Source organism: Acomys minous (assembly GCF_964271855.1).
Source record: "Acomys minous genome assembly, chromosome: 14".
In the NCBI taxonomy this organism is placed as follows: domain Eukaryota; kingdom Metazoa; phylum Chordata; class Mammalia; order Rodentia; family Muridae; genus Acomys; species Acomys minous.
In genome coordinates, this window is record NC_140496.1 from 87836706 (window position 1) to 87863525 (window position 26820).

Sequence of the window (26820 nt, forward strand, 5' to 3'; positions counted from 1 at the left end):
GGAGGGAATGCTGGGAACTGTCAGCGAAGCCGGACGCGCCCTCCCAGTCAGGTTCTGAGCTGTGAACCTGAGCAGCCCGCGCGGGCGACCGCTTGTCGCTCCGGGTGTCACCTCCCATAGGCGGCTTCTTGTAGACGCACCTGAATTGCAGAGCATGGCCCACTAAGTAGCACCGCCAGGCACAGCCACAGCGCTTAGAAGCTCATCCCCCTAATCTCTGCGCCCCCATTTTCAGGCAGGTATACTGATGTCCTAGGGTTCTGTGTGGTAGTGGGCGGGGCTTGTGGAACTTCGAGGTTTATTAGGTGCAGCTAATAACCAGGACAGTCTGCAGCAGCCAGTGGAACCGACCTGTGGACCTGCTTGCTGCTGCGTTTGTCTCCAAGCTTACTTCCCCCTGAAGCACAAGCTCACAGAGTCTTAGAAATGCAAAAAATGATTTTACTTAGGATAAAACCAACGTCTTCTCCCCCCCCCCTTTTTTTTTTTGGTTGATATTTCCCACTCAGTTGGGTCATTCTCCAAGCTCTTTCAGAGTTTATATTGTGTCTTGTTCATTGAAAGAGTGTGTCTTATTTGTGGTCCTTAGTAGTTTAGCAGCTGTAAAACCATCAGACGCAACGTAGACATTTCAAAGCATTCCCCGAGTAAACTTTCCAAGCCAACTGCCTGCTTACATGGCTTTCATCTTGTGTTTTTCCCCCCACTTTCTTTTAGTCACCAAGTATGAGCGTGTGTGTGTCTGTGTATCTGTCTGTCTCTATTTTTGTAAGGTTTATGAAAAGTATAGCAATAATGAAATGTATGCTTGCCCGTGGTTTATCTTTTTGAATCATAAAAAAACTCTCACTTGTTTGATTTTTCAGTTGTATGTGATTAAAATTTATAACTGAAAATCCAGTAATTTGTTGTAAATTTGGATATTAAAATGCCACGGTTACCTTCCTACAACTTCAAGCCTGGTATTAAGATATAACTTTTGTATATTGGGATCTATTTATTCAATAATTCAGATCCAAGTCCTTTTACTACTGAGTTCTTAAACTACCCCACAGTTTCCACAAGATTCGGAATAATGATCATAACTGTTTTCACATCCACTTTTAAGAATATGTTTTGACTCTTTAAGATGACAATGGTAATGACTCTTTCCTTTTATTGCCACAGAAATCAAATTCACCTGTGTTACCAATTTGCAGGCCTATTCGTTGTGCAAGATTTTATTTAGCTCTCAGTGCACAGAGGTGGATCTAATGGTGTTCTAATGGATCTTACGGAGCTAGTCTTGTTACGGTTCAGGAATAGCTTCATTCTGACCACTCAAACACCAGATTCAGATTGATGCAAGTTTATTTGAACACTGAACAAGAACTGACCAGTCAGGACCACGGTTCGAATTCAGATAGTAGACTGTGACATTGGTCTACTTGTAAGGCGGGCTATATATATATATGAAAAACCATAATCAGGAAACAACCAGGTAACCAGGTGGGAAGCAAGGGGGAGGGCAGCATTACACCATTTTGATTAGCTAAACACAAGAATGAATTTTGTTCTGAGCACAATGTAACTGGGTGGCTAGACAAAGTGTTTTAAGCTGATTGGCTGGAATTTAGGATAGGGGCGCTCTTAGGGGCTTTCCAGATCTCTGGGAGTAAGAAACAGAGGGTTTTTTTTCAACATTAACTCTAAGAGAACATCATTTATCTTTATTCCAAATAGAACATGCATTTACCTTCTATTGTTTTATTCTAAGCAGCAAGCATTGAACCCTCCTGTTTTCAGGCACATAGTGCCTAAGAACTTGAACTTAATTTCACCTTATAATCAAAATGGAGCCTTGGAGTCAAAATGGTTTCTGATATGCTAAGAGCTGGTGTTAACAGAGGAGCTACAATCATGCTAGGAACTAAAGTAGGTCTCAGGGGAGGGCTGTAGAGTTTAAGCAGGTTATAAGAGTGTAAGTTCTGGATTTTGAATGGGATATAAAGCAGTGTGCATGCATGCTGTCATCAAAACTTTTCAATAAAAAAGGGGGGAGAGATTTCTGGAAACTAAGTCTCTACCTTCATTCCCCCCTAATTTGGACATAATTGTTTCTGGTGGCACCAATGGAGGTGTTCTTTTTATTATAAGGAGCACAAATGTGTTTGAATTCTCAATATGGTGCCCAAACCAGATAGAGGCAGTGTGGAGTTTTTCTCCTGGTTGGCTATGGAATTCATGTGGCTATGAGTACCTGGCTTTTAAGTTGTGAAAACAAGGGGCATGTGTAAACAAACAGCTATTACTAATTAGCTGATGTAGTGTAGCAAATAGTGCTATCAATAGTGCCTGGTGTAGTCTAGGGACACCTGGCATTTTCCCTTAGCAGGTCCTTTACTTATACATTGTTAAGGGTGATCAGAGCTTCCAAGTGTATTGCTTGATTTGTGTGTCAAAAACAAATGTTCACAGTAATAGAAATTTGTAATTATTTCTCAGCACAGACCCATTCAGTATGCTAGGTCACGTTCTCTTCTTGTTTTAATGTCATGACCCCATGAGCATTTTTGTAATATCAAAACTAATCCAGTTCTTTCTTTCCCTCCAATAGTATGTGTGCTTGATTTTGTAGACTGTATGTTTAGACATATTTTTAGCCTTTTTTCCATCTTAAATCCCCTTGTTTTGTTGCTTGCCTTTTATATTCTCTTTGGAGAAAATAGACATGCCCTTCAACAAGTCTTCACAACTTTTCTTAGACATATAAAAGCCCATCCCTCTCCTTGAAGATGTACGTACCTTAGAATTCAATAGCTTTTTGTTTAGTTGAAGCAGACTGTGCTTTAGTTCTTCTGGATAGCTTCTATATTGGATTTATTCGTACTGAAGTCTTGTGTGAAGTATTCCCTCTGTTTTACTAAGTACATCCTATAGAAATGTGTGGGTACTTCATGTATGCCAACTTGAACTGTTTGGGGCCACTGTGGATAATTTTTTAATTGTACATGATGATAAGTTATATTAATTTTTCTACATTGTAGCTATAAATTCTAATGTAACTTTCATGTGTGATTCCTTTATTACCAAGGAATCTGTTTATTTTCTCATGAATCTATTGGTCTCTATTCTTATGAAGTGCTATTTTCTATTCTCTTGATTTATATAATAAGTACAATATTTTCTCAAATCTCTCTAGATATAGTTTAATTTTGTTCATTTCTCACAAATTATTTCAGCTGTCAACCAAAGCTGTGCTCCCTCCCTACCCCCCTTTGTGTGTGTGTGTGTGTGTGTGTGTGTGTGTGTGTGTGTTAATATCATTTTTGCTTTTTATTCTGTAGTCTTTTCTAAACCACCTGATGGTTCTCATTAGTTCAGTGCTTAGGAGTTAAGGACAGCTGTATGGTCTTTCATGTTTATAGAGAAGCTTGTTGACTGCACATTTTAGGATGGCTAAAACTTACCTGGCATATTAAAAATTCCTGAATTGAAGACTTCCACCTTTCCCTTTTTTTCTTTCATTACCTTCCCATCTTCTCCCTTTCTCGCTGTTTATTGTACTTATAATTGTTTCATTTTACTCACTTGATTTTCTTCCACTTCCCTTTTCCCTTTTCATTTCCCTGTTCCCTTTTTTCCTTTTTCCTTCTTTTCTTATCTGTTTTTCTTTTGTACTTAGAATATAAATCACTGTCCATGTATATTGGGGAGCTGGTGACAAAATGACTCATGTAATATTTTAGAATTTCACATCACCCTTCTAACTCCAACCTTTCTTCTGACTTTGGATTAGCGCTGTTCAGCTTCTCAAAGGTGAAGCCCCAAATTTAGCTGTTACACACTGTATTCTTGCTTCTGTTTTCCTTTAAAATTTTTTTAAGTTTTTTTTTTTTTTTTGGTTTTTTGAGACAGGGTTTCTCTGTATAGCCTTGCCTGTCCTAGACTCACTTTGTAGGCCTGGCTTGCCTCAAACTCACTGTGATCTGCCTGCCTCTGCCTCACTGAGTGTTGGATGACAGGTGTGCACCACTGAGCCCAGCTTTGCTTCTATTTTCCTAATGGTGCTCTTTTATACAGACTTTCTAGTCATATCCTTAAGTCATTCAACTAGACTTAGTAGGTTAGTCAGGCTTTAGGTAAGAGAGGATGCAGATTTCCTCTACACTTAAAATTCACAGATGTGGCCATGCATGATGGCACATAACTGTATGCAAGTACTTGGAAGGTAAAGCCTGGAGGATTAGGGATTCATGGGCAGTGATGGAGGCCAGCCTGGGATAGATGAGAAGCCTGTATCAAAACAAAGCAACAACAGCAGAGCAACAACACACCCCTCCCCAGCTGCAGGTGTAATGAAATTTAACAATAAAATCTTCTAACTTTTCCCTTTTTATGTTATTGAAAATATTTGAATTTGATTTTCAGCTGCAATATAAACTTATGCTTGAGTGCATTTCTTATATTGTCTTGAAATTTTTAAACTTTGATTTTTTTTTATAGTTGAGTTTAGAATGGCATTTTCTTTTCTTCCTGAGCTGTATATCAGTTTTAAAGTGAGGAAAGTACTGGATTAATGTTGGCTTAGGCTTTCATTAAATTCTCTTGTTTTCTAGATCACCTTAGAGGACTCAGGACTCCAAAAATGTTTCCTTTGAAGGATGCTGAAATGGGTGCCTTTACATTCTTTGCCTCAGCTCTTCCACATGATGTTTGTGGAAGCAATGGACTTCCTCTCACACCAAATTCCATCAAAATTTTAGGTCGCTTTCAAATCCTTAAGACCATCACCCATCCCAGACTGTGCCAATATGTGGATATTTCTAGGGGAAAGCATGGTAAGTTTTAATTTTTCTTTTGTATTTTATGTTCGCTGCCTCAATTATAGACACAATTTAAAATACAGAGTCAATATTTATTGACATGCAGTTATGAACTTGCTTTTTATGCTTCAGGGTAAATTTGACTGACTTTTAAAATGAAAGAAAGTCATTACTCTCTTATTGTTGCAGTTGCTTTTTAAAAAAAAAAAATAGAACTAAAGTAGATAGTTGAACAGCCAACATTTGTCACAGTGTATTGTCACAATGTCTGTGACAATAGTGTTCATTGCCATTGTTATAGTGTAATTAGGTTCCTCTGTTCTGAAGATGCTGATGATGACAATGCTTATCATACTAAAATTGTTTAGGAATCTTACTGGTAGCCTGGGGTTCTGTGCCTTCAGATTATCTTAAAAGTACTTGATTTTCTGACATAAAATAATTTGGAGATACAAAAATACATGAAAGTCAAGCCTTTATACTTTGTGACAATCAACCATTTTTTTTCTATAAAATATCTGTTTCATGTGTTTGTGCCTAATGGTGAAGACCTTTATAAATCCTTTTCCGTTCTTTTTCTGAAAAGCATGCTAAACTATTCTTGAAATTGGCTAGTTCATTCTTTTAAAAGTATTTGCTCTGAGAATATTTGTGTTTTGTTGGCTATAAGCAGAATATTCTTTTCTGTAATGATAGCTTTCGTAGGAGTTCTTATTAAGGATCAGGCAATATTCTATTTGCTATAGCAGTAGCTCTCAACCTTAATGCTGCCACCCTTTAATACTGTTCCTCATGTTGTGCTGACACCCAACTATAAAATTATTTTGCTGCTATTTTGTAACTATAAGTTTGCTATTGCTATGAATCATAATGGAAGGATTTTAGGAGATAAAGGTTTGGCAAAAGAGTTACAACCCACAGGTTGAGAACCACTGACTTAGAGCAATTAAAAATCTTTACCATATTACTATATGCTGGGAACAGTTACAGTGTTGTTTTGCAGATAAGGAAAATGAGACAGAGAACATGATCACATAGAGGAAAATAAGAAAAGATAGAATACTAAGACATACAATAATAAATTTTGTTAGTTGATGACCACTTTTAGAAGTCACTGTAAGTCTATAATAATGCCATAGCAACATCATTCAGGCTGCTTGGTCCCTTAGTACTGTAAAGCTGTACTGTATACCTGGAAAACTTAGGGAGAGACATGGGAGAAAGAGTGATAAGAATAGAAGTTATGTAGTGAATGATTGTATTTTTCATACTCACATGTGTGTGTGTATATATATATGTATATATACATATATATGTATGTACACATGAATGTAGACATATATGTAATATAAATATACCTACAGATATTGAAATGCTTTTTTTTTCTTTTTTTCTTTTTTTTTTTTTTTTTTGGTTTTTCGAGACAGGGTTTCTTTGTGTAGCCTTGGCCATCCTGGACTCCCTTTGTAGACCAGGCTGGCCTCGAACTCACAGCGATCCACCTGCCTCTGCCTCCCAAGTGCTGGGATTAAAGGCGTGCGCCACCACACCCGGCCTTAAAATGCTGTTTTATTGGAGCTTTTTTATGGTATAAAGTTGCCTTTCATTGATTGATTCAGAAAACATTATTTTCTGGCTGTGACAAACCGACTCCTTTGTAAGGATCACACTAACTAGCTTCTCACCTGTGAACCTCATTTGGTTATCAGTGTCAGAAACCCTTATATACCACCCTGGCCTTTCACCCCGACCAGCAATCTGGTTAGTCTCCTGTCCTGACCATCATATCAGTGGTCACTCTGTTTTTCCTGAATTCCCAGCTCCAAGAGCTCAGCAGTTCTCTCTCCAAGGATCACAGAGATGTACATGCTAAAGATTCCTGTATCATAAGCCCATCTGCTTAGACTGATAATATCAACAACTGTCCAAATGACTTATTTGAAACAAGTATGAAATAAACAACACTATTAAAGACATAGTATAATTTACTCACACTTATGGCCTATAAATTTCAGCCTAAGTGTATGTAATGGTCAGAATTATATCACAGGAAAGAACTTGTAGGGTTTGTGTGTATGAAGAGATTATGTAGCTGGCAGCAGTAGCACATGCCTCTAATCCCAGCACCCAGGAGACAGAGGCAGGCAGAGCTCTTGAGTTCGAGGCCAGCCTGTTCTACAAAGTGAATTCCGGGACAGCCAAGGCTACACAGAGAAACCTGGTCTCAAACACACACACACACACACACACACACACACACACACACACACACACACGTGTGAGGAGATTGACTGATTATGAGCTAAGAGCTCAGGTGCATGACTCTTGCTAGTCCAGCCCAAACCACAGAGCATGCTATAAAGCAACACTGAATTCTTGGCCAGGAGCTGTGGCTGCTGCTTTTTTCAGGGAATCCTCAGTTCTTTCTTAAGGTCATTCAACTTGTCAGTCAGGAACACCTAGATTATTTAGCGTAAGGTTTCTTAGAGTGCCATGGTTAGAAACCCGAATCATTCATACAATTTCATAATTTATCTGTTTTTTGAATACTTAAGGACTATAGTTAACTTTTAAAGCCTACCATTGCAGAATCCTGGTACCAGCAGTTTTTGCAAATCAGTTTTTCTTTGTGGGCATAAGGTTTAAACATTGACTTAAGTATTCCATTTTGAAGGTGATGTGCTAGTCTCTGAGGGACTGAGTTTTGCTGTGAAGAACAGGAATGATGCAGGAATTAAATGTTGATAACACACCATATTACAAGACATTCATGATCCATCTTTTTATATTAAAAAGTAAAACTTTCTGTTTTGAACGTTTACATTTTGTTAGTGTGCATGTGTGTGCACGATATGCTTGTATTAATAGGGATACACATACTATGACACATGTGCTGTGGCATGCATTTGGAAGGTCAGAGGACAATGTTATGGAATTGGTTATCTCTTTCCACAGTTATGTGAGTTCCAGAGATCAAACTCAATTCGTCAGGCTTGCCTGGCAAGCGGCTCTATCCGCAGAGCTGTCCCTCTGGACCCCAGGTCTCTCTTTTATTGCTTTTTCCTTATTCAACTTCTCTGTTATCTTTCCTGATTAGTCTTCAGTTATTTTTGCATTGACTGAAAACACACAGCTCTAAATAGATGTACCATGTGTGCTTCACATCCAGTGCATTTTGATAGAAAAGAAGATTATTTCATGCTTTTCAGAATCCTTTAATGTCACATTTGTTTTTAATTTTTAATGTTTTTCTTAACTTTAGTTACATGTATGTTTGTGTGTCTGTGTGGGGGTATGTACACATTAGTCAGGTGCCTTCAGACCCCCTGGAGCTGGAGTGATAGGCAGCTGTGAAATGCTGGACGTGGGCGACTGGCACCCAATGGGTCCTCTAGAAGAGTAGTATGCACTCTTAACCACTGAGCGATTTCTCCAGCCTTGCGTATTTCTTGTTTATAAATAATGCCACTATATTGATGATTTTTATTTGGCACATTATGATTCCCAAAAATTTTATTCTGTGCAGCCAGATTGTTTTTATAATAAACAGAAACTAGTTTCAGGCAGATCCAGAATTTTGGAATGAGTGTTTCTAATGAGTTCTTGGGGGAAAAGGTTCGTAATGGAAACATTGCTGCAGTATATACTCCTCAGCTCTGGAAGAAATGCTGGTGTTCTGCCAATGGCTACCACTCTACATTGCTAAAACAGTGCTTCAAGGGCTATAGAATCTTGAAGCCTTTACAGACATTGAAGGTGTTCATGGAGGAGGACTGAAATTTTTTAGCCTGATGCCACATGGTATACAGGTCTCTAACAGATACTTATGCATATCACATTGTAAATGATTGATTAATGAAATAAATACACTTTAATAAGTTCTAGCATTTTGCTGTGTATTAACTTCAGTACTACTAAGGCATTGTATCTAGTTAGAACATAACCATGAACTTTTCAACACAGAACAGACCTGTTTAGATGACTGTTTTCAGTCTAATGAACCCATTTTGCCTCTGCTCTAATTAAAAATTTTTGTTAAGGGGAGCCCCCCAGAAATGGTCACTCAGACACAATTTATACCCAGTCTGTATTCCAGCCGTCTGAGACTATACCCAGGTATTCAGGGACCTAGATGTATCCCTGAGAAAACCATGTCCATCCTGGCATTCAATTCAGCAGATTCAGGGTGGGAGAGGAGGTGAGGGGACCGGGAAGGGGTGTGGAGCGAGAGGGGGCTTCAAATAAGCAAGCAGTGTGACAGAAGCTAAGATAAGCAGCTAACTAGAGGGGAAGTTTGTACAAGCAAGGCAGTTTAGCAGAAGCTGAAATAAGTTAGTTTGATCTGACCTTGGGTTCCTAGAATAGAGTTGGGTAATTTTTATGGTATTCTTCATCAAGGAGATCAGATTCTAAACTTGAAATATTAAATCTAAAGTGGCCTCAGCAAGAATACAGGCTGGAGGAAGCACTGCATTGTTTTGCCCTGTCATAGTTTAGCATATATAATGTTAGTACATGCCTATATGTTTTAGGTGAAATGTAGACACTACTATTGCAGTTCCAAACAAGACCAATGTGGTTCCTGCTATCACAAAATGTATTATCTAAGTAGAGAAGAATGGCGTTAAGTTAAAATGTATGCAAATTTTTAGAGTTACATAAGTGATACAAATGAAAAGTACCTGTACATGTGTGAGAGCAGTGAGTCAATTCTGGGAAAGCAGGAAACCCTTGAAGAAGTCATGTTTACTGAAGCCTGAGTCTTGAACAACAGTAAAAGCTAACAATGCTGGCTCTGTGCCAGAAACTATTCTCAGTCCTATTTATATATGAGTTCATTTCATCATCACAGTGCTGTGGTAAAGGCATTATTGTTTTCATCTGCAGTCCTAAATATATGTGAATTCATTTCACCCTCATCACAATGCTGTGATGTGGGCATTATTTTCTTTCTCTGTGGAAGAAACTGGAACAACAAGATTAGTAAATTTCATTTTCCAGTTCATTTGCTAATGAATAGTAAAGTAAGTGTTTGAGTCTCAGACAAATAGTCTGCTTTTAAGCACTATATTATATAACAAGAGATAAAAGGCTGAAATTAAGAGGGTTGGGAAAATGGCTAAGTGGGAAAGGTGATAACTTCAGTTTGATCCCTGGAACCCTGGAAGGAGAGTACTGACTTCCACAAGTTGTCCTCTGACCTCCGAATGCACATCTGGCATGCGCAGACTGACACACATGTTACATGAACTGCTTACACACAGAACCTAAAATGTATCCTTTCTGAAAAATGGCTATCAAGATGGCTCAACAGGTAAAGTGTTTGCCACCAAGCCTGACAACCTGAATTTGATGCCTAGGACCCACAGGATGTTAGGGAAGAAGTGATTCCTGCAAGTTGTTCTCACCTCTGTGTGTACACAGTTAAATGAGCATGCGTGCGTGCGTGCGCGCGCGCGCGCGCGCACACACACACACACACACACACACACCACTAAATAAATGTAATGCAGAAGTTCTTTAAAAGGTTAAGATAAAGATTATTTCAGACATGAGAACCCAAGTGTAATTACCCAAAGGATGAGAGTGCTCAAAAGCTGATCAAATAAATATATAGTAGAAACCAGAGGAGTTTCTTACTGAGATGTATTTATCACTTGGGCGTCAGTGTGAAATATGTGGGAGGAGGATCCTAATTTAGGTGAAAAGAACAGTTCAGAGATTGTTGTGGAATCCTAATGAGATAATGTGGCTTAGAGCCAGATTGCAGTTGACAGAATAAACTGTGCAGCTCTGGAAGCAATTGGAGATAGAAATAGCAGGATTCAGTGTGTGAGTTGAGAAGGAGAAAATGCATATTCTCTTTTCTCTTGTGTTGCAAGTGACAGTTTTTGTTTGTTTTGTTTGTTTGGACAAGGGTCTGGTATATCCCAGGCTGACCTCTAACTTGCTATATCCTGAAGGGTGGCCTTGAAAGTCTTTGTCTGCCCTGCAACCTTTCAGTGCTGGAATTCCAGACATGTGCCACTACCCTGGTTTATGAAGTGCTGGGGATTCAGTGCAGGGCTCTGTGCGTCTTGGGAAGCGCTCTACCAACTGAGCTCTGAATCTAGCTGGACAGGGGCTTTTATGCTGAAGCCAAAGATGGTCTCTAAATGCCTGCAGTTCCAGAGAGTTCCAGGGTTTAGATAAAATGTAGTTATTTTTCATCATTAGTACTGAGTAGTAGGTGAGGAGAAGACACAGTAAGAACACTAATGAATTATGGGTAGAGGATGGGACCATTTCAGCTTTGGTAGGTGGGGTGCTAAAATATAGAGGAGACAGAGGGAGGGGCCAGATAGAATTAAGGAAGACTAGTTATACATATGTACGGAGAAAATAAATAGTACTTTAAAATATTATTCTTGTGTTATATGTTCGTAACTTTAGAGAGAGATGTTCTTGCTGTTAAAGTATATTAAATATACAGTGCATTTGCTTTGTTCTTCTCAGAAAGGCTGGTAGTGGTGGCTGAACACTGTGAGCGGAGCTTGGAAGACCTGCTTCGGGAAAGAAAGCCTGTGAGGTACTGTGAATACGTGACAGAGACATGAAAAGTGGAAATTAACAAACAAAGAAGCATTTTACTAGAAGCTGAAGGCCTTTGGTTTCTTTTTAAATTGTATAACGATAGCATCCAGTGTAGGTTTTTACCTGGGAACTTTAATTCACAGGCTTCACAGAACTTCAGTGTTAACATTCTACAAATTACTTTAAAAAATTCCTCAATGGACTGTACATATATGAAACCTTGACATCTTAGTTCTGTGAATTTATTCCACTAGCCAAGATTATTTTCCTGAAGTGGGGCAATGGTAGCTTCTCAGTCTACAATGATAGTCCCATGTGAACAGTGAATTTTGTTAAGTAAAGACCATGTTGAGAAAGAGGCAGAGGTAGTAATCCTGGCTTAGCTGAACTTAATGTTAACATTTAATGCAGTTATTACAGCTACTCAGTAAATTTATGTTTTCTTAGCCAGAAGCAGTGTGCTATCTAATTTTTATTACATGTACACTATGAATTTTTCATGGATTTGCTCAAATTTATTTTTTAAAATCATAAAAATTTAATGTTAACAAACTAACAACTATTACTTACCATGCATTAAACTAACAAAAATTATTTACCATGCATATTTATGACATTATGATCTTTGGCTTCATCCCTCTGAACCTGGGGAGTTCTCAAACAGGGTGGCAAGGGACAGAGATATACAAGGAAAAGCTACAAACTATCCTGAGGTCAGGGCCACCAGGCAAGCTGGTCCCCTCTGGACTAGGTAAAGATAACTGTAGGGCATGTAAGCTCCCTGAAGCTTGTCTTCTCTAGACTTCCACTTTCCCAGGCTCGTGGCTGTCTGGAAAGGTCCTGTCTGAAACTTGAATTCAGCCATGCTTGTACCCGCTGGGGTGTCCTCAGAGAAACTGTAGAGCATTCAAAATAACAGGTTGCCATGAGAGTTGTCCAGTGTTTCCACGCATATGAGCTGCTGGACTGACGTTAACCATTCAAGGCTGCCACCATTACACAAGACTGTCACATGGGCCTGGGCCTTTCTTGGCTGGTTCAAACATTTGCAGACAGCAATAGCACACCTGTTGTTAAATTCAGGCCTGGAAATCTTGCTTGATAGTGACTGTGTATGAAATTGTTTTTTATTTTCCATTGTTTTGTTGGTCATCAATAACAGTTTTGTTAATAATGGTTTTCTTTCCTATGGCCTCACTAAGCTAAATTCATTGTTAGTGCAAATAGTTCTTTTACAGATTCCTTAAGATTTTCTATGTAAACAACCATATTATCCTTAACTAAAATATCTTTATACTTCTTTCCAAAAAAATTATATGATTGGTTCTTTTTTCCTCTTGATCTAGTTCACAAAATTGGACTTTTGCTGGATAATCAAATGCAAATATTGATGGTCATGTTTCGTTGGTTTCTAATATTAGGGAAGATGTTCAACATCTTGCTGTTATGTGTGGTATTTACAATAATGCTTTCATAGATACTTTCTGTAAGATTAAAATTTTATGCCAGAATGAAAGATTTTGGTATGTCTGTGTCATAGTAATAAAAATCGTTTTTAGAAATCATTTTAAAAACGAGAACACTGATAACAAAAGTGCCCATCCTTATTGAATGGTGGCTTTATTCTCACAGATATATTAGAACACTGTTTTGTTGATTATTTTACGTCAAGTAAATTGGGGAGTTCAGACAAAGTTGTTAATTTATTAAATGCTCACATCTACTATAACAAAACAGTATCATGTGTTCTTCAAAGGCCTTGAAATCTTTAAAGGAGAAATGTGTGTCTGGGTCTTGCTTTCACCGCCCAGTAGGTCCCTGGCTGTTAGCTGCTGCTTACTGCATATTCATCACCTTGTAAATTTACAGACTGAAGCGAGATAAGTTTGGAACATTCTTCAAGCATAGTATATAAATTCTAGAGTCTCCTCTTATCACACCAGACTATGTTTTCCATGTGTATTTTGATCTTAACAAATTAATTATTTGCTGAGAAGTAAAACTGCCTAGTGTTCAAGTTGGAAAGTTGATTTCCCATTGTTGTATATCATCATCAGTTAGTAACATTCCAGACTTACAGCTTGTAACTTCAGTCATTTTAAAGTAATGTGATTCTGAGTTGTAAAATATGTCCAACCTAACATCTTTGACACACAGGAAGTATTTTTATGCTTTCTACAAATATTCTTTGGTAGTTAATTTGTGAAAGTTCATTTCAAAACATGTAAAACTGAGGAAAAATGAGTAGCTCAAATTAGCATAGATACATGAATTTGGTAGTCAAAGACATTCTTCTCTTTCAGTTTTAGAAACTATTTCTTCTTGGGCTGGAGAGGTGGCTCAGTGGTTAAAAACAGGCACTGCTCTTGTGGAGGAGGCAAGATTGGTTTCCAGTACCCATTCTGGGTGGCTCCCCGCTACCTATAACTCCAGCTCCAGGCCCGCCCTTCTCTGGACACCATGGGCGCCTGTGTTCACGTGTACATACCCACAGAAAGGTACACACGTGATACATAACTTTTAAAAATAAATCTTAAAATGATTTCTTCCTATAAAATTTCTGTTAAATAAGTGATGTGTTCCAATAAAGACTTCCAAATATATGAGCATATGTAAGAGCATTAAAAAACACTCTGTCCTGTGATTCTGAATTTGTAAACTAATAAATATTGAAAAGTTATTTATTAAAGGACCTTTTTTATCTTGAGAGGATAGATTCTTTTAGGACAGCAGATTATATATTTGCAATATTATTTGAGAATTAATCAGTAGTTTTTTTTCCTCTCTCTTTTTTATATCATACAGTAGCTAACTGTACTTCATCTGTTTCCTCTCCTTTAGCTTTTTACCTCAGGCTGAAAACAAAATTTAACCAAAGGAAAATATATATGGAAATAATTAAGATTTTGTAAGGTGAAAAAAAAACATACCGAACTTACGCAGTCTAGAATTGTTTCCCCCTTGGTTTGTTGACAGTCCGTGTGTTTTGGCTTATGCAGTGGCCTTTCAAAATATCACGGATCATTGACCTGAGGAAATAGCACGTGTGGTATTAGTTAACACTTCTACATGAATGATTTCCCAATCTATCTCAGCAGCCCTGACCTCTGGCTCTCTTGCCTGACCTCTATTTCTTACAATCTGATCGATTGCAGATACCTGAGGGAATTTGGTGCTTTATTTGTCAAGTTAAAAGAATCTAAAATCACATGGGACAAGGGCTTCTGAGAGTGTCTGTGTAGGATTATCTTAGTTATAATAGTTGGTGTAAGAGTCCACACTCACTGTGAGTGCCACCATTCCCTGGGCTTGGAGTCCTAGACTCTATAAGACTGGCAAAAGCAAGCCAAGTTTTAGCATGTATGCATCCTCTTTTGATTGTGGATGTAACATGGCCAGTTCTCTCAGGCTCTGTGACTTTTCTGCCACAATGGACTAAAATCTGGAACCGGGAGTCAGAAAAACTCTTTCTCTTTGTAGTTGCTTTTGTCAGAGTATGTTATCACAGCATCAGGAAATGAAACTAAGAATCTCATCAGAAACTTATTTTAGTTTACACCTTTAGCTAAGTATTGCAGGGTTATATATTAGTCATTATGTCACTGGTTATTCCTATAGACTCCAAAAAACAGTTATACCAGCTAGGAACCAGGTATTTAAACTAATGACTATCTCCTAATGCAAAACGCATTTATTCCAACTTCAAAAATACCCAAGTTATACTGCTTAAACAAAGTCTTTTGAGATTCCAGATTGTGAGCTCCATCCAAAAAGTATTTTAAAGTTACTTCCACAGTTTGGCACAGAGTAAGCAAACCATTCCAAAGAGAAAGGATGAGAAAATAACAAAAAAAGCATAGACTGAAGCACCCCAGGACAAACATTACACCTTGTACCTCCATCCGCACTGAGGCCTTCTCATGACATTAATCAGAGGCCAATAGACTTGCTTGCTGCGCCCCTGGCCTTTCCCCCAGCAGCATGCATGCACTCTCTCTCTTGCATTGGCTTTACTTGATACCTAGAAGTTTCCTTTGAAGATGTACCACATTACTGGCAAGTTTAGCATCTGCTGAGGCCTACATAGCACCACAAGCTTGACTGTCCTCTTCACATAACCTCTCAAGGCCTCACTGCAAGGATTACAACCCTGCCACCCAACACCTCGGTCCACCTAAGGTTCTTCTAGGACAAACCTCAGTGGCTATCTCACTCTTGCATTCTGTATGCCTGCGCAAGTTCCGCCATAGGATGACGGCAAATGCTGCTGCTGCTGCTGCTGCTGCTAAAATACAGCCTGGCCCCTTTAGACCATTTTTGTTGTGCCACCTTGGTGCATCTCAGAAAATGCATTGCTAGGCAATTGTTTCTCATAGTTCATCATGGAAGGTCCATGTTTTAGACACTGTCCTTTCACGTGGATGGATTATAAGTGGGTGTTCTGTTTCATACCCCAAATCTGTACATGAATGAGATCTTATTCTTAAGGACTCTTTCCAGTTTTCTCCGTGAAAAGTGTAAAGAAAGTGCAGGAGTTCTCATTAATGGGACTTTAACAGTTACAGCTGTGTTGTCTGTGCCCACCTTGTCTGTGGCTGTAACTTGGTTCATGTTTCTTTCTTCATTAAACCACACTTTTTTGCATCATCTTTAGGCTCCTCTTTCAGCTCTGCCTTCTAAACTTGCTGCAACTGTAAATCTGGCTAAATGCAGGGAGTATAGCCACACCATAGCCCAGATGCTATCTAGTCTCCAAACAAGTGGTCCATTAGTTGTTAATCCAGCCTCACTCAAGTCCTCAGCACACAAGAACGCATGCAGATGATTTGCCAGAGGGTAGCATCAGTGGCCTCTAGGTAGTAGCTCTCAGTCGTCCTAATGCTGTGGCCCTTTAATGCAGTTCCTCATGTTGTGGTGACCTGAACCATAAAATTATGCTTGTTGCTACTTCATAACTGTACTTTTGCTGCTATTTTGAGTTATAATGTAAATATCTGTGTTTTCCGATTGTTTTAGGCAACCCCTGTGAAAGGGTCAATGGACCCCCAAAGGGATTGTGACCCACAGGTTGAGAAGCACTGTTCTAGACTAATTCCTTTACTAAAATGCTTGTTCCCTTTGAAACTTGATGAGTAGAACCTTTATGGTCATATTCCTATCAGTATTCTGCTCTTTAATACGCCCATCAGAATCATGTTAAGCTTTTCATATAGCATTCTCAGGCTTCTCTAGCCTGTAACTCTAAACTTACAAATTACAGAGACCCAGAAACGCATGGTCAGGCTCATCAGAGGGATTCCACTTAGCGGTACTGGCAGTCCATATTAGTTATTGTCTTGTTGCTTTAACAGAACATCTGACAGAAGTGACTTAGGGGAGGGAGGATTTGTTCTGGCTGATGGATCAGGACACATAATTCTTCATTATGGGGAAGACTTATTATGGGGAGTTTGAGGGTGCTTGCCTGCCTCTTGGCAAACTGGAAGTAAAGGAGTCAACTTATAACTCCCAGTCCCTGCTCCAGTGGCCTTGTGTATCCCAACTAGACACAATATGCAAAATGTCCTTGTACCTCCCACAACAGTGTTACCAGGGATTCAAATGCATGAGGCTATGTGGGGCATATCACTCCAAGCCATAGCATGGAAACCTAAATGTACTGACTTACACTGTGATACTGAATCTTATTGATAAGATTCTGACTTGGGATTAAACTGTGTGTGGAGAAAAGGGGGTTCATGTTCCACAGTACACAAGTAGAGGTCAGCCAACAGCTTGTTGGAGTTGGTTTGCTTCTTCAACCATTTGGACTCTAGAGATCAAACTGAGGATGCCAAGCCTGGCAACCAGTGCTATTACTTGCTGAGTCATCTCTCCTGCCTTGTACTGTACATGGTCAAGTAAACTGTAATATGTTACCTATTAGATATTTTATCTTACTGTTACATTACAATTATATTACATAAAAAAGATTTCATCAAACTTATTGAGTATAGTAAGAAAAACAGCTTTAAAACAAGTAGTGCAGCCTTTAATCCTAGTACTCAGGATGCAAACGCAGGTAGATCTCTGAGTACAGTGCCAGCCTGGGCTACATGGTGAGTTCACACCAGCAGAGCCTTGTAGTGAGACCCTGCCTCAAAACAAACACTTCCCCTCCCCCCAAAATACTACAAACCAAAATAAGTGTACAAATTTCCCGAATTACCATTCAACATTGTATTAAGTATTTTAAACAATAATATTTTTTCTTCTATTTGTTTCAAAATAAATTTTAAAAATTAAACAAACAGTAACTGTATAAAACAGTAGAAAAGCAAGTCTGATTTACTGTTTGATTTAAATTGAAGATACTGAGCCCATTAACTTATAATTCTTCTATAGTCTCAAGCAGTAGCCAAGAACTTCATAAATTTTAGCTTTTAAAAATTTATGAATAAAATTTATCTTGATGTACACTCCCACTCATTTTTAACATGAATGTATTTTTGACATACAAATCTAATGTCACCTCAATTCATAAAAAGACACTACAGGAAGTAGAACAAGTCTTCTGTATTCAGCTATTTCAAAACTGGTTTAATGAAAAACAATCATGGTAAAGATTTGATTCCAAAAGAAATCTGTATTGAAATACTGTGCAGCTGAGGACCCCTAGTGTCACTGATGAATATAGCACTAATTTTTATATATACATTTTACTATAATTTATTGACATTACATCCTAATTGTTATCCCCTTGGTTTCATCTTACTATTCCTACCCTCCCTCCTTCTTCTGCCCCATTCTCCACCCCTAGACCTCTGATAGTGGGGCCCTCCTACCCCACTGTCTGGCCACAGCTTATCAGGTCTCATCAGGATAGCCTGCATCCCCTTCCTCTGTGTGCCTGCAAGGCTGCCCTGCCAAGGGGCAGAGACCAAATCTTGGGCTCCAGAGTGCATGTCAGGTTCAGCAGCAATCCCTCCCCGTGCCTCCCATGTGGAGAATCAGCTGTGTAATGTGAAGGTGTGTGTGTGTGTGTGTGTGTGTGTGTGTGTGTGTGTGTGTGTGTGTGTGTGTGTGCACGCGCGCACGCGTGCTGTGAAAGAAGGAAGTGAAGGCATTGGAGGGGAGACACCAAGAATAAAAAGAGAAGCCAAAGTTAAGTTACAGAACCAAATAGATGCCTAAACTAAGTTTTTTTCACTTAAAAATATTTTTGAACATTTTAATTAAAATATATTTACATCACTTTCTCCCTTTCCTTTTCTCCTTCCAGCCCCTCCTATAACTCACTTTAAAACTGATAGCCTCTATTTGTAATTATTACTGCTATATATAAATATATGCACAGAAATGCTGAGGGCATTTTTGTTATTTGTGTGTATATAATTTCAGAGCTGACTAAATTATATTAGATAATTAATAAGGGCACTCATCTCTGTGAGAGGCTAACTCTCCCTCTCTCACTCAGCCTGTAATTCTTTGTCTTGGGGTGGGACCCTGTGAGACTTTCCTCCCTCCTCATTAGTGTGTCTACTGATACTGTCATTGTTCAAGTCTTGCTTATGAAGCCCTTTCTAAGTTAGTCTCACAGCAGCCTTCCTGGGATTGTGACTCAACTCTTCATCCTCCTCCTTAGAAGTCTTCTTTGAGCCATAGGTGCAGAGGCTATGCTGTGTATGTATCCATTGGGGCCAAGTCTCCAATCGCTGTGTTGTATCTAGTTTCTATAATGGTCTCTATTTGCTGTAGAGAGGTTTTTTGAGAGAGCCACACTTATCTCGTGGCATAAGGATATCTTTTAGAATGTAGTTAAAGAATTATGCTGGTCTAACAAGGGGGTGGTGGTAGTCTCTTCTAAGATCCGTGGCCTCACCAGTCCTGGGACATTGGCTAAGTTTTTAGCACTAGACATGGTTCTCCTCCCATTGAGTGGTCCTTAATGTCCACTTAGACAGATCATTGCTACGCTGGCCATTGTGGTTCATGGGAGTGTCACAGCTAGGTAGGACTATAAATGTGCCCCTCCTTTGGCAGCTGACACAGGACCTTCATGTTAGCTCCAGCCCTAATGATCCAAGTCCTGGGTTCCAAGTACACTATTTCTTCAGCAATAGGAGCTTACCTTCGACTGCGGAGTGGCATTCAAGGGAAACAGCTGAGCCCATATTGTTTAGGGAGTCACTTGGACTACCCTCACCAACAGCATACAAGGTTTCTCATGCCTGGTACAAGGGCTTTGTTAATCTATGGTCCTTGTGGGGAGCAACATCAATACAAGTGACATAAGAGAAGAGAACTGTAAAGTCTTTTAATCTCTTGCTCTTTCTTGTACTTGTAATTTAGGAAAGAGGGTCAAGTTTTAATAATAACTTTTAAAGAAAAGTTATTGAGCTTACTATTTTTAAGTAAGTTTAATTGAGGTCTAATCCTCATAGCTTATAATTCACCCTGTAAATGTATAGGTAAACTAGTGTGATAAACAATGCCTCATCAGAACTAAAAAGTAGAACAATTCCAGTACTCTCAAGCTTTCCAGTATAATCCTTTGTAGTCTATGGTAACCACTGATTTGTTATTCGATCTTCTTCTTATCAGATGTGACAAGTCTTATCTTTTAGTTGTTAAGTAGCACCATTAATATTTAACATAATAGTTGGTGTGTGTAAATCATCATCAGTTACCTGCTGTTTCCCCTTTTTAAAATGTTTTTATTCCCACTTAAAAATTCTTAATGATTTAGCAGGCCTTTAATCTCAGCACTGAGAAGACAGAGGCAAGCAAATCTCAAGGCCAGCCTGGTCTACAAAGCGACTTCTAGGACAACCAAGGCTGTTGTTATACAGAGAAACCCTGTCTCAAAACAAACAAACAAAACAAAACAAAAACAATGATTTCATCTAACCTCCAATATTGCCTCAGAGTTTATAGCTCTTTTAAAATTTACTTTTTATGGTTGTTTTCAGATACTAAAATTTAAAAATAAAACATGGTTATAAAAAACCTCCTATTAAAATATTAATATTGGTAGTTGGAATGTTGAATTGAATGATTTCTTTGTACTTTTCAATATAAAAGAAACTCACTCATGGGGTAGAGGCAGGTGGATCTCCGTGAGTTTAAGGCCAGCCTGATCTACAAAATGAGTCTAGGACAGCCAGGGCTGTTACACAGAGAAACTCTATCTGGAAAAAACAAAAGGGGGGGGGGAAAGAAAGAAGAAGAAGAAGAAACTAAGGGACAAAGAGTGGAAGAAAGAGAGACGGGGTAAAAAGGCATCTCTGTGAGATTGGCTTCCATAGGATAGGTGAAGAATTAAAGTGAGTGTTTAATAAATTATGAATTACTGGAAATGTTTTATGAGTTGATATGGAAATATGTAATGTCTATATTATAAAATGTATTTTATTTTCATGGACTTAGTTGTTTTGTTTTTGTTTGTACATGATACATGGGTTTTATTGATTTGTTCCAGATATTTTGAAAATACAACTGATAAATACTAAACCTGTCAGTGGCAAATGCATCTCATTCTGCTATAAATAGTGTATACTACTCAAATTAAAATCTTTCCTGGGAAAACAAAGATGATTTTTATTGTAGTCCAAACTGTAGGATTCTATATCACATCAGTTTTGTTATAATAAAAAATATGAAATAAGTAGAAGTAGATATTTTTAAAGAAGTACCTGTTAATACTTTCTCTGAATGGAAGAGGTACAGTAAAGCATTACTATCTGAATGCATTTATTATGTTTAATTTTACTCCTTAAAACAGACTCTGTATTTACTTTGTAATTGATCTTTGACTTTTTGTTTTCTTTCAGTTATTCAAAAGTTTTGTGCATAGCGTTTGAGGTTCTTGAGGGCTTGCAATACTTGAACAAGCATGGCATAGTCCACCGGGCACTGTCTCCTCACAATATCCTGTTGGATCGAAAGGTAATTTTCAGCCAGTAATAGATATTTTTATGTTGCTTGAGAATGAAAACTCCTGAAATCCTCCATTATTCAGAGGAACATAGACTAACAACATGTTTTCAGAATATTTTAATGACCATATGCAAATGATAGATTTGTAGCAGATGAAAAGGACAGTTTTTGACATAACCATGGATTATTCTTTACTATGCTACAGCTTAGTTTCTAGCTTTGTACTTTATTTTCTCCACTCCCTCACTTTTCTATTAAAGGGCTGTGCCCTATGTGAATTGAGCTTGATAGCTCTTAGATCAAAGAAACCACTAAGCATATATCCAATGAGTTCCCAGCTTGTTCCTCCTCTTGAGTTACTTACATCTTTTTTATTATTATTATTATTATTATTATTATTATTATTATTATTATTATTATTATTACTGCTACTACTACTACTGTACATTGTACCCTCATCCCTCCTTTCCTTCAAGTCCCACTTTCCCTCTCTCTTCTTGCTACCCCCTCCCCTCCTCCTCAGATGGGCCTCCCCACCCGCCATGCCAATCCTCACCAGAACATCAAGTTGCATCAGGACTGAGCACACCTTCTTCCCTGTGGCTTGGCAAGGCAGCCCCGCCTGTCAGGGGACTGATGGAAAGACAACAGTGTCAGCCGTTCCTATGGAATGCTGTTATCATAAGCACAGCCATGTTATTTTACATCTTTATTCCTCCTTCTTTCTTGCTGCATAGATCTTATTTGCCATCTGTTCATATCTAGCCCCCTTTGCTGTGGGATTACTTCTTTTCTATTTAGAAATCTCACAGGGCATTAATAATGTAGTAAAACCCCTCCTACACTAATGGGTAGCAAAGTGGCATATTTTATGAATAATCATAATTTAATTTTCCCATAGCTGTAGAAACTGCTTCTGGGTAACTTAGGAGACACTAATTTCTATATAATTATTCTCTGAGCCTCAAAGTTTAATGTGGCTATTCTATGGGATTAAAAATCACGGAGCAAGCAACACTCATTAATTTCAGGCTCACAGCAGTCTGACTGATAGCCAAACCAGGGTGTTCTCAAGTACAACGTGTCATGCTGACTAGACAAACCTTGTCTAAGGTCAACTTTACAAAAAGAAAACCCAAGCCTTAAAAAAAAAAGGAACTTTTTAAGAGATATAAAACTTATGTTTAACTTTTTATTGAGCTCACATTAGTAGCTATTATTGTTAGTCTTTAACAGTAAAAAGATACCTAGAGCCAGGTAAGGTGGCACATATTTTAATCTCAGCACGCAGGGAGGCAGAGGCACGCACATCACTGTGAATTTGAGGCCATCCTGGGCGCTATAAAGTGAGTCCAGGATAGCCAAGGCTACACAGAAAAACTGTGTTTTGAAAAACCAAAAGCCAAAATAAAACAAAAACAAAAACCAAACAAAACTAGATATCAAACAAGTTAATGAAAATCTTGATTTTTATAACTATGAATTTTTCACACTAAGAATTACTATTTCACAACTAATGTCTTTGCATGTCTCTGGAAAATTCCATTGCAAAATTTCTATTCAACATAATAGTCAAGGATTAAAAAAAAAAAGACAACCTTTGCCTTTTTTCTTTAAGAGAAAGTCTTGGTGCCTTAATAGTGTGAGCGACATGATTTTACCTTTTAAAAAAGACATTTAATTTTACTTTATATACTACTTTTTGGGTGTTTTTGCTGCATGTTTATCTGTGCACCATGCACAAACCTGATGCCCACAGAGACCAAATGAGGGGATGGGTCCTGTGGATCTGGAACTACAGGTAGTAGTTTGCAGCTATAAGAATGTTAGCAACTGGCCTGCGTCCTCCGCAAGAGCAGCAGGTGCTCTATAACCCTGAGTCATCGCCAGCCCCTGACCAGACATTTTGATAGTATTAGTATACACTATAGTACACATGCATTTACAAGCATTTATGCATATGTAATGCGTGTAAAGCATACTATGTATGCCAGATGACTCTGTGTATAATCATGGTATTTTACAAGTTCTTAAATAGTAGTCTTTTTGTAAAATATTATGTATGTTACTGGAGCGATGGCTTGGTAGTTAAAAACAGTTGCTACCTGTCTGTCCACAGGACCTGAGTCCAGTTTCCTACCATCACAGCAGGCAGTTTTCATGACTGCCTCTAACTGTAGTTCCAAGGAATCTGATGACATCTCCTGGTATATCCGGGCACCTGGTAGCATACAGTAAGACATGCATATATGCACATATAAGGAAATCTTTAAAAATATTATATATATTGTTTATAAAACATATAGTGATGACTTTCTTTGGTGATTGTATTAAAATATTTCATAGTGATTTTCTCTTTTCATTGTAGGGTCATATTAAACTGGCTAAATTTGGGCTTTATCACATGACAGCTCATGGTGATGATGTCGATTTCCCAATAGGGTAAGGGTTGTCTATCTCTATTTTAAATTCTATCTTAACATTGATGAACTTTGATAATATATATCTAGTTAGTGAGTTTTGACATGAAAACAGCTTTTCTTACTACATCTTAGGTTTTTTTTTATACTTTGTTGACAAGTAAACAATGTTTTCCCAGTATCGCAAAGATTGCTGAATTGTTCTTTAATATAATAAGCACAAAGAGTCACAAGTCATTGCCTTGTTTACCTTATGATATTCTTAATTATTGCATTTCATTTAGAATTAAGTTGTTTATGGTAAGAAAGCTGACCAGATTCTTTTTAAAAATTAATTAATTTATTTATTCACTTTGCATCCTGACCATAACCCCCTCTCTCCTCCTCCCAGTCTCACCCTCTTTTCCTCTTTCCCCATCCCTTCTCCCTTATTTCTCAGAAAGGGGAAATCCCACTCACCCACCCCAGCTCCACCCACCGCAGCTCATCAGATCACATCAGGACTGAGTGCATCCTCCTCCCTTGTGGCCTGGCCAGGGGGTGCTCAAAAAACTGGCAATAGAGTGCACGCTGACCAGATTCCTAACTGTAGCATTTGTTCATTTATGGACAGAAAAAACATCACTTGTTGCGCTTTTAATTTTATGTTTTATGTTTGTTTAATTCCTTGTTCTCTAAGATAAAATTGTATTTTTAAATTCAAGTTAATTCATTATAGATATTGGAGGTAATGGGATACATTCCATAAAGAGTATGTTTGAAGAGGTCTGTTTATTTCATTGCTTCCAGTGTGAAATTCCAGCTCTACATTGCCCTCCAAAAAAATGAATGGACTGTATTTCCTGCCACATCTGGATACATGTTTCTGATAGAGACTTGTATTATTGAAGGTTCCTTGGAAACATTTTCATAATGTAACTCTTTAGGTTTACAGTATTTTCAACAAAAATAAAAGTAATTCCTGAACATCCTTCCGCTTCTCCATGTTAACATTTCACTGTATTTAAATGTCTCTTGTTTTCTGTGATTGAATCTGTGTATGTCTGATATTTCTGTTGACGGTCTAACAGTAGACATATTCGGCCTGGATTTCTAAAACTTAAGCTTATAGTACACAATAATGACTTTTCTTGCATACCTTCAGAACAATGATGAAAATGAGCAAGCCAGCATTGACACATTGTTATCTAACCTAGAAACCTTACTCACATTGTTGCACCTGTAGTTTGGCTGTTTTCAATTGCATTCACTTGTGCTTTCTCCTTGGGCTCCAAAACATCAGCTCTACCTGCTAGTACTAGTACTGGGGTTGTGATAGGCAATAGTATACCTATGAGTACAATACTGCTTAAAATTTCAGATTTTGAAAAAATTTCCTCCTTTATTCTAAAACTTTAGATTGCAGATTCCTTTTTCCCCCCGCCCCATTTTGGTTTTTTGGGATAGGGTCTATTTAAATCACCCTGGCTATCGTGTAGCGTGGAACTCATTGTGTAGAGCAGGCTGGCTGCTTCTGCTTCCGGAGTGCTGTGATTACAAGTGTACTTCTCCATGGCCAGCCTGTAGATGTCTTCTTTATTTTTGTTTTCTTTGTCTGTTTCTACCTTTGTCTCAAGCTGGCCTTGAACTCACTGTGTAGTCTAGGCTATCGAGACTTTAGTCAGTAAGGGAACATCTATTGAGTACTCTCTGCTCTGCCTATTTTATGCACAAAGCTAATATTAGTTCTTGTCCTCAAGTAACTCATTTGTAAACGAGTGACTAATTTATTTTTCATATCTTTATTAAGATATGAAAATTCATGATCTTAACATTTCATATAAGTTTAATGGTAGAATATAATTTCATTTATAAACATAAATATGTTACAATAATAGTTAAGTCCTAATGGAACAAACATCCTTTTTATTACAAGTTCTTAGTTAAGCTTACGCTTCTTCCTTGTGTGATCATTACCATTTTCCATAAAGAGCTGTGGGAGACGTGACTATTACTTCTGCACTTTGTCTAAATCAATTTCTATGAAAGAAAACTAAAAGCATAACATAGAAGTTACTTTAAGTTTCTGACTTAACATTTAAGACTACATTAGTTTCTGGTGATAAATAGAAGTGAGTTTTCTTAAACATATCAATCATTTTGAATTCAAAATACTTTGGTACACATGATCTTGTGTTAACATTCAGCGCAGTTGGCTTTGAAGTCTAAGTTTCAAAGGATCTTACTTAGAAGGCATAAAGAGCAAAGTGTGAAACATTAGCCAGGAAAAATAAAATAAGTGATCAAACAGCAAGGCCAGAAAGAGCCTTTACATCAGAGGAGGCTCACAGTTGATTCCAGTGACAGATATTAAGGAATGTAAGTGTTACCATCTGTTTCAAAATATTGGAAAGAATTAGAAATTGGCCATTCATTATGATTGGCCAGTAGCTTAGTGCCTGGTTAAAACTGCAGATGATGAAAGCCACTTGCATTTACCTTACTAGCCATGTTCAAAGTAAAGTTCCGGTAATTGTCATTGAGTGTAAAAATGACACACTTAGGAGAAAGTTGCTGAAAGATGATGCCCTCCATTAAAAAGCTGTTTTAAGGTTCTTTATAAATTTCTGTCTGGTTAAAGGGGACCCAGAATATTTTGAGTAAGGGTTATTTCTGTGTTTCTGTCCAAAGATTTTTGGCATACCAATTTAATTATAGCTTCGCTTGGCTTTTCATTAACTGTACTATGACTTTGATTTAAAATATTGGAAGTCAAGAATAAAAATAAATATTTTACCTTTTGGATATAGCATTGTAATGACAATGATAAAAGTATGGGCTTATGTCACATATTCCATGTTTATAGAGCATCTTTATGTATTAATATTACAACAACTTTGTGTGGTGGGCATCCTTATTCCTTCCTACAGAAGAAGAAAGCCATCAGATTTACTGAAATTAAAGCACAGGTTTTGTTGTGGAGGATATTTAGGGCAGATCAGTTACATAACATGTACAAGCCATCAGTGGTGCCTCAAAACAAAGACACACAGTTCAAAATGGAACACAAAGGCTAGACCATTACATCTGATGCTTTTTTCATTAAACTTAGCTATTTCCACACA

The 26820-nt window shown here is 37.9% G+C and overlaps 1 protein-coding gene across 3 annotated transcripts in view; it reads left to right on the forward strand.

The window, feature by feature from the left end:
• Positions 1-7: 7 nt before the first annotated feature.
• TBCK (TBC1 domain containing kinase) overlaps positions 8-26820 on the forward strand; it is a 145285-nt gene continuing 118472 nt past the window's right edge. The window contains exons 1-5 of one of the 3 annotated variants that reach the window (XM_084756861.1): positions 8-239; positions 4599-4820; positions 11301-11373; positions 21191-21305; positions 23665-23738. In XM_084756861.1, coding sequence (XP_084612987.1) covers positions 4628-4820; positions 11301-11373; positions 21191-21305; positions 23665-23738 — 455 coding nt within the window. In that variant the 5' untranslated portion in view covers positions 8-239; positions 4599-4627. Of the gene's footprint in view, positions 240-1817; positions 1915-4598; positions 4821-11300; positions 11374-21190; positions 21306-23664; positions 23739-26820 lie in introns of those variants that run through there. The other 2 variants (XM_084756860.1, XM_084756862.1) reach the window with 2 other exon arrangements.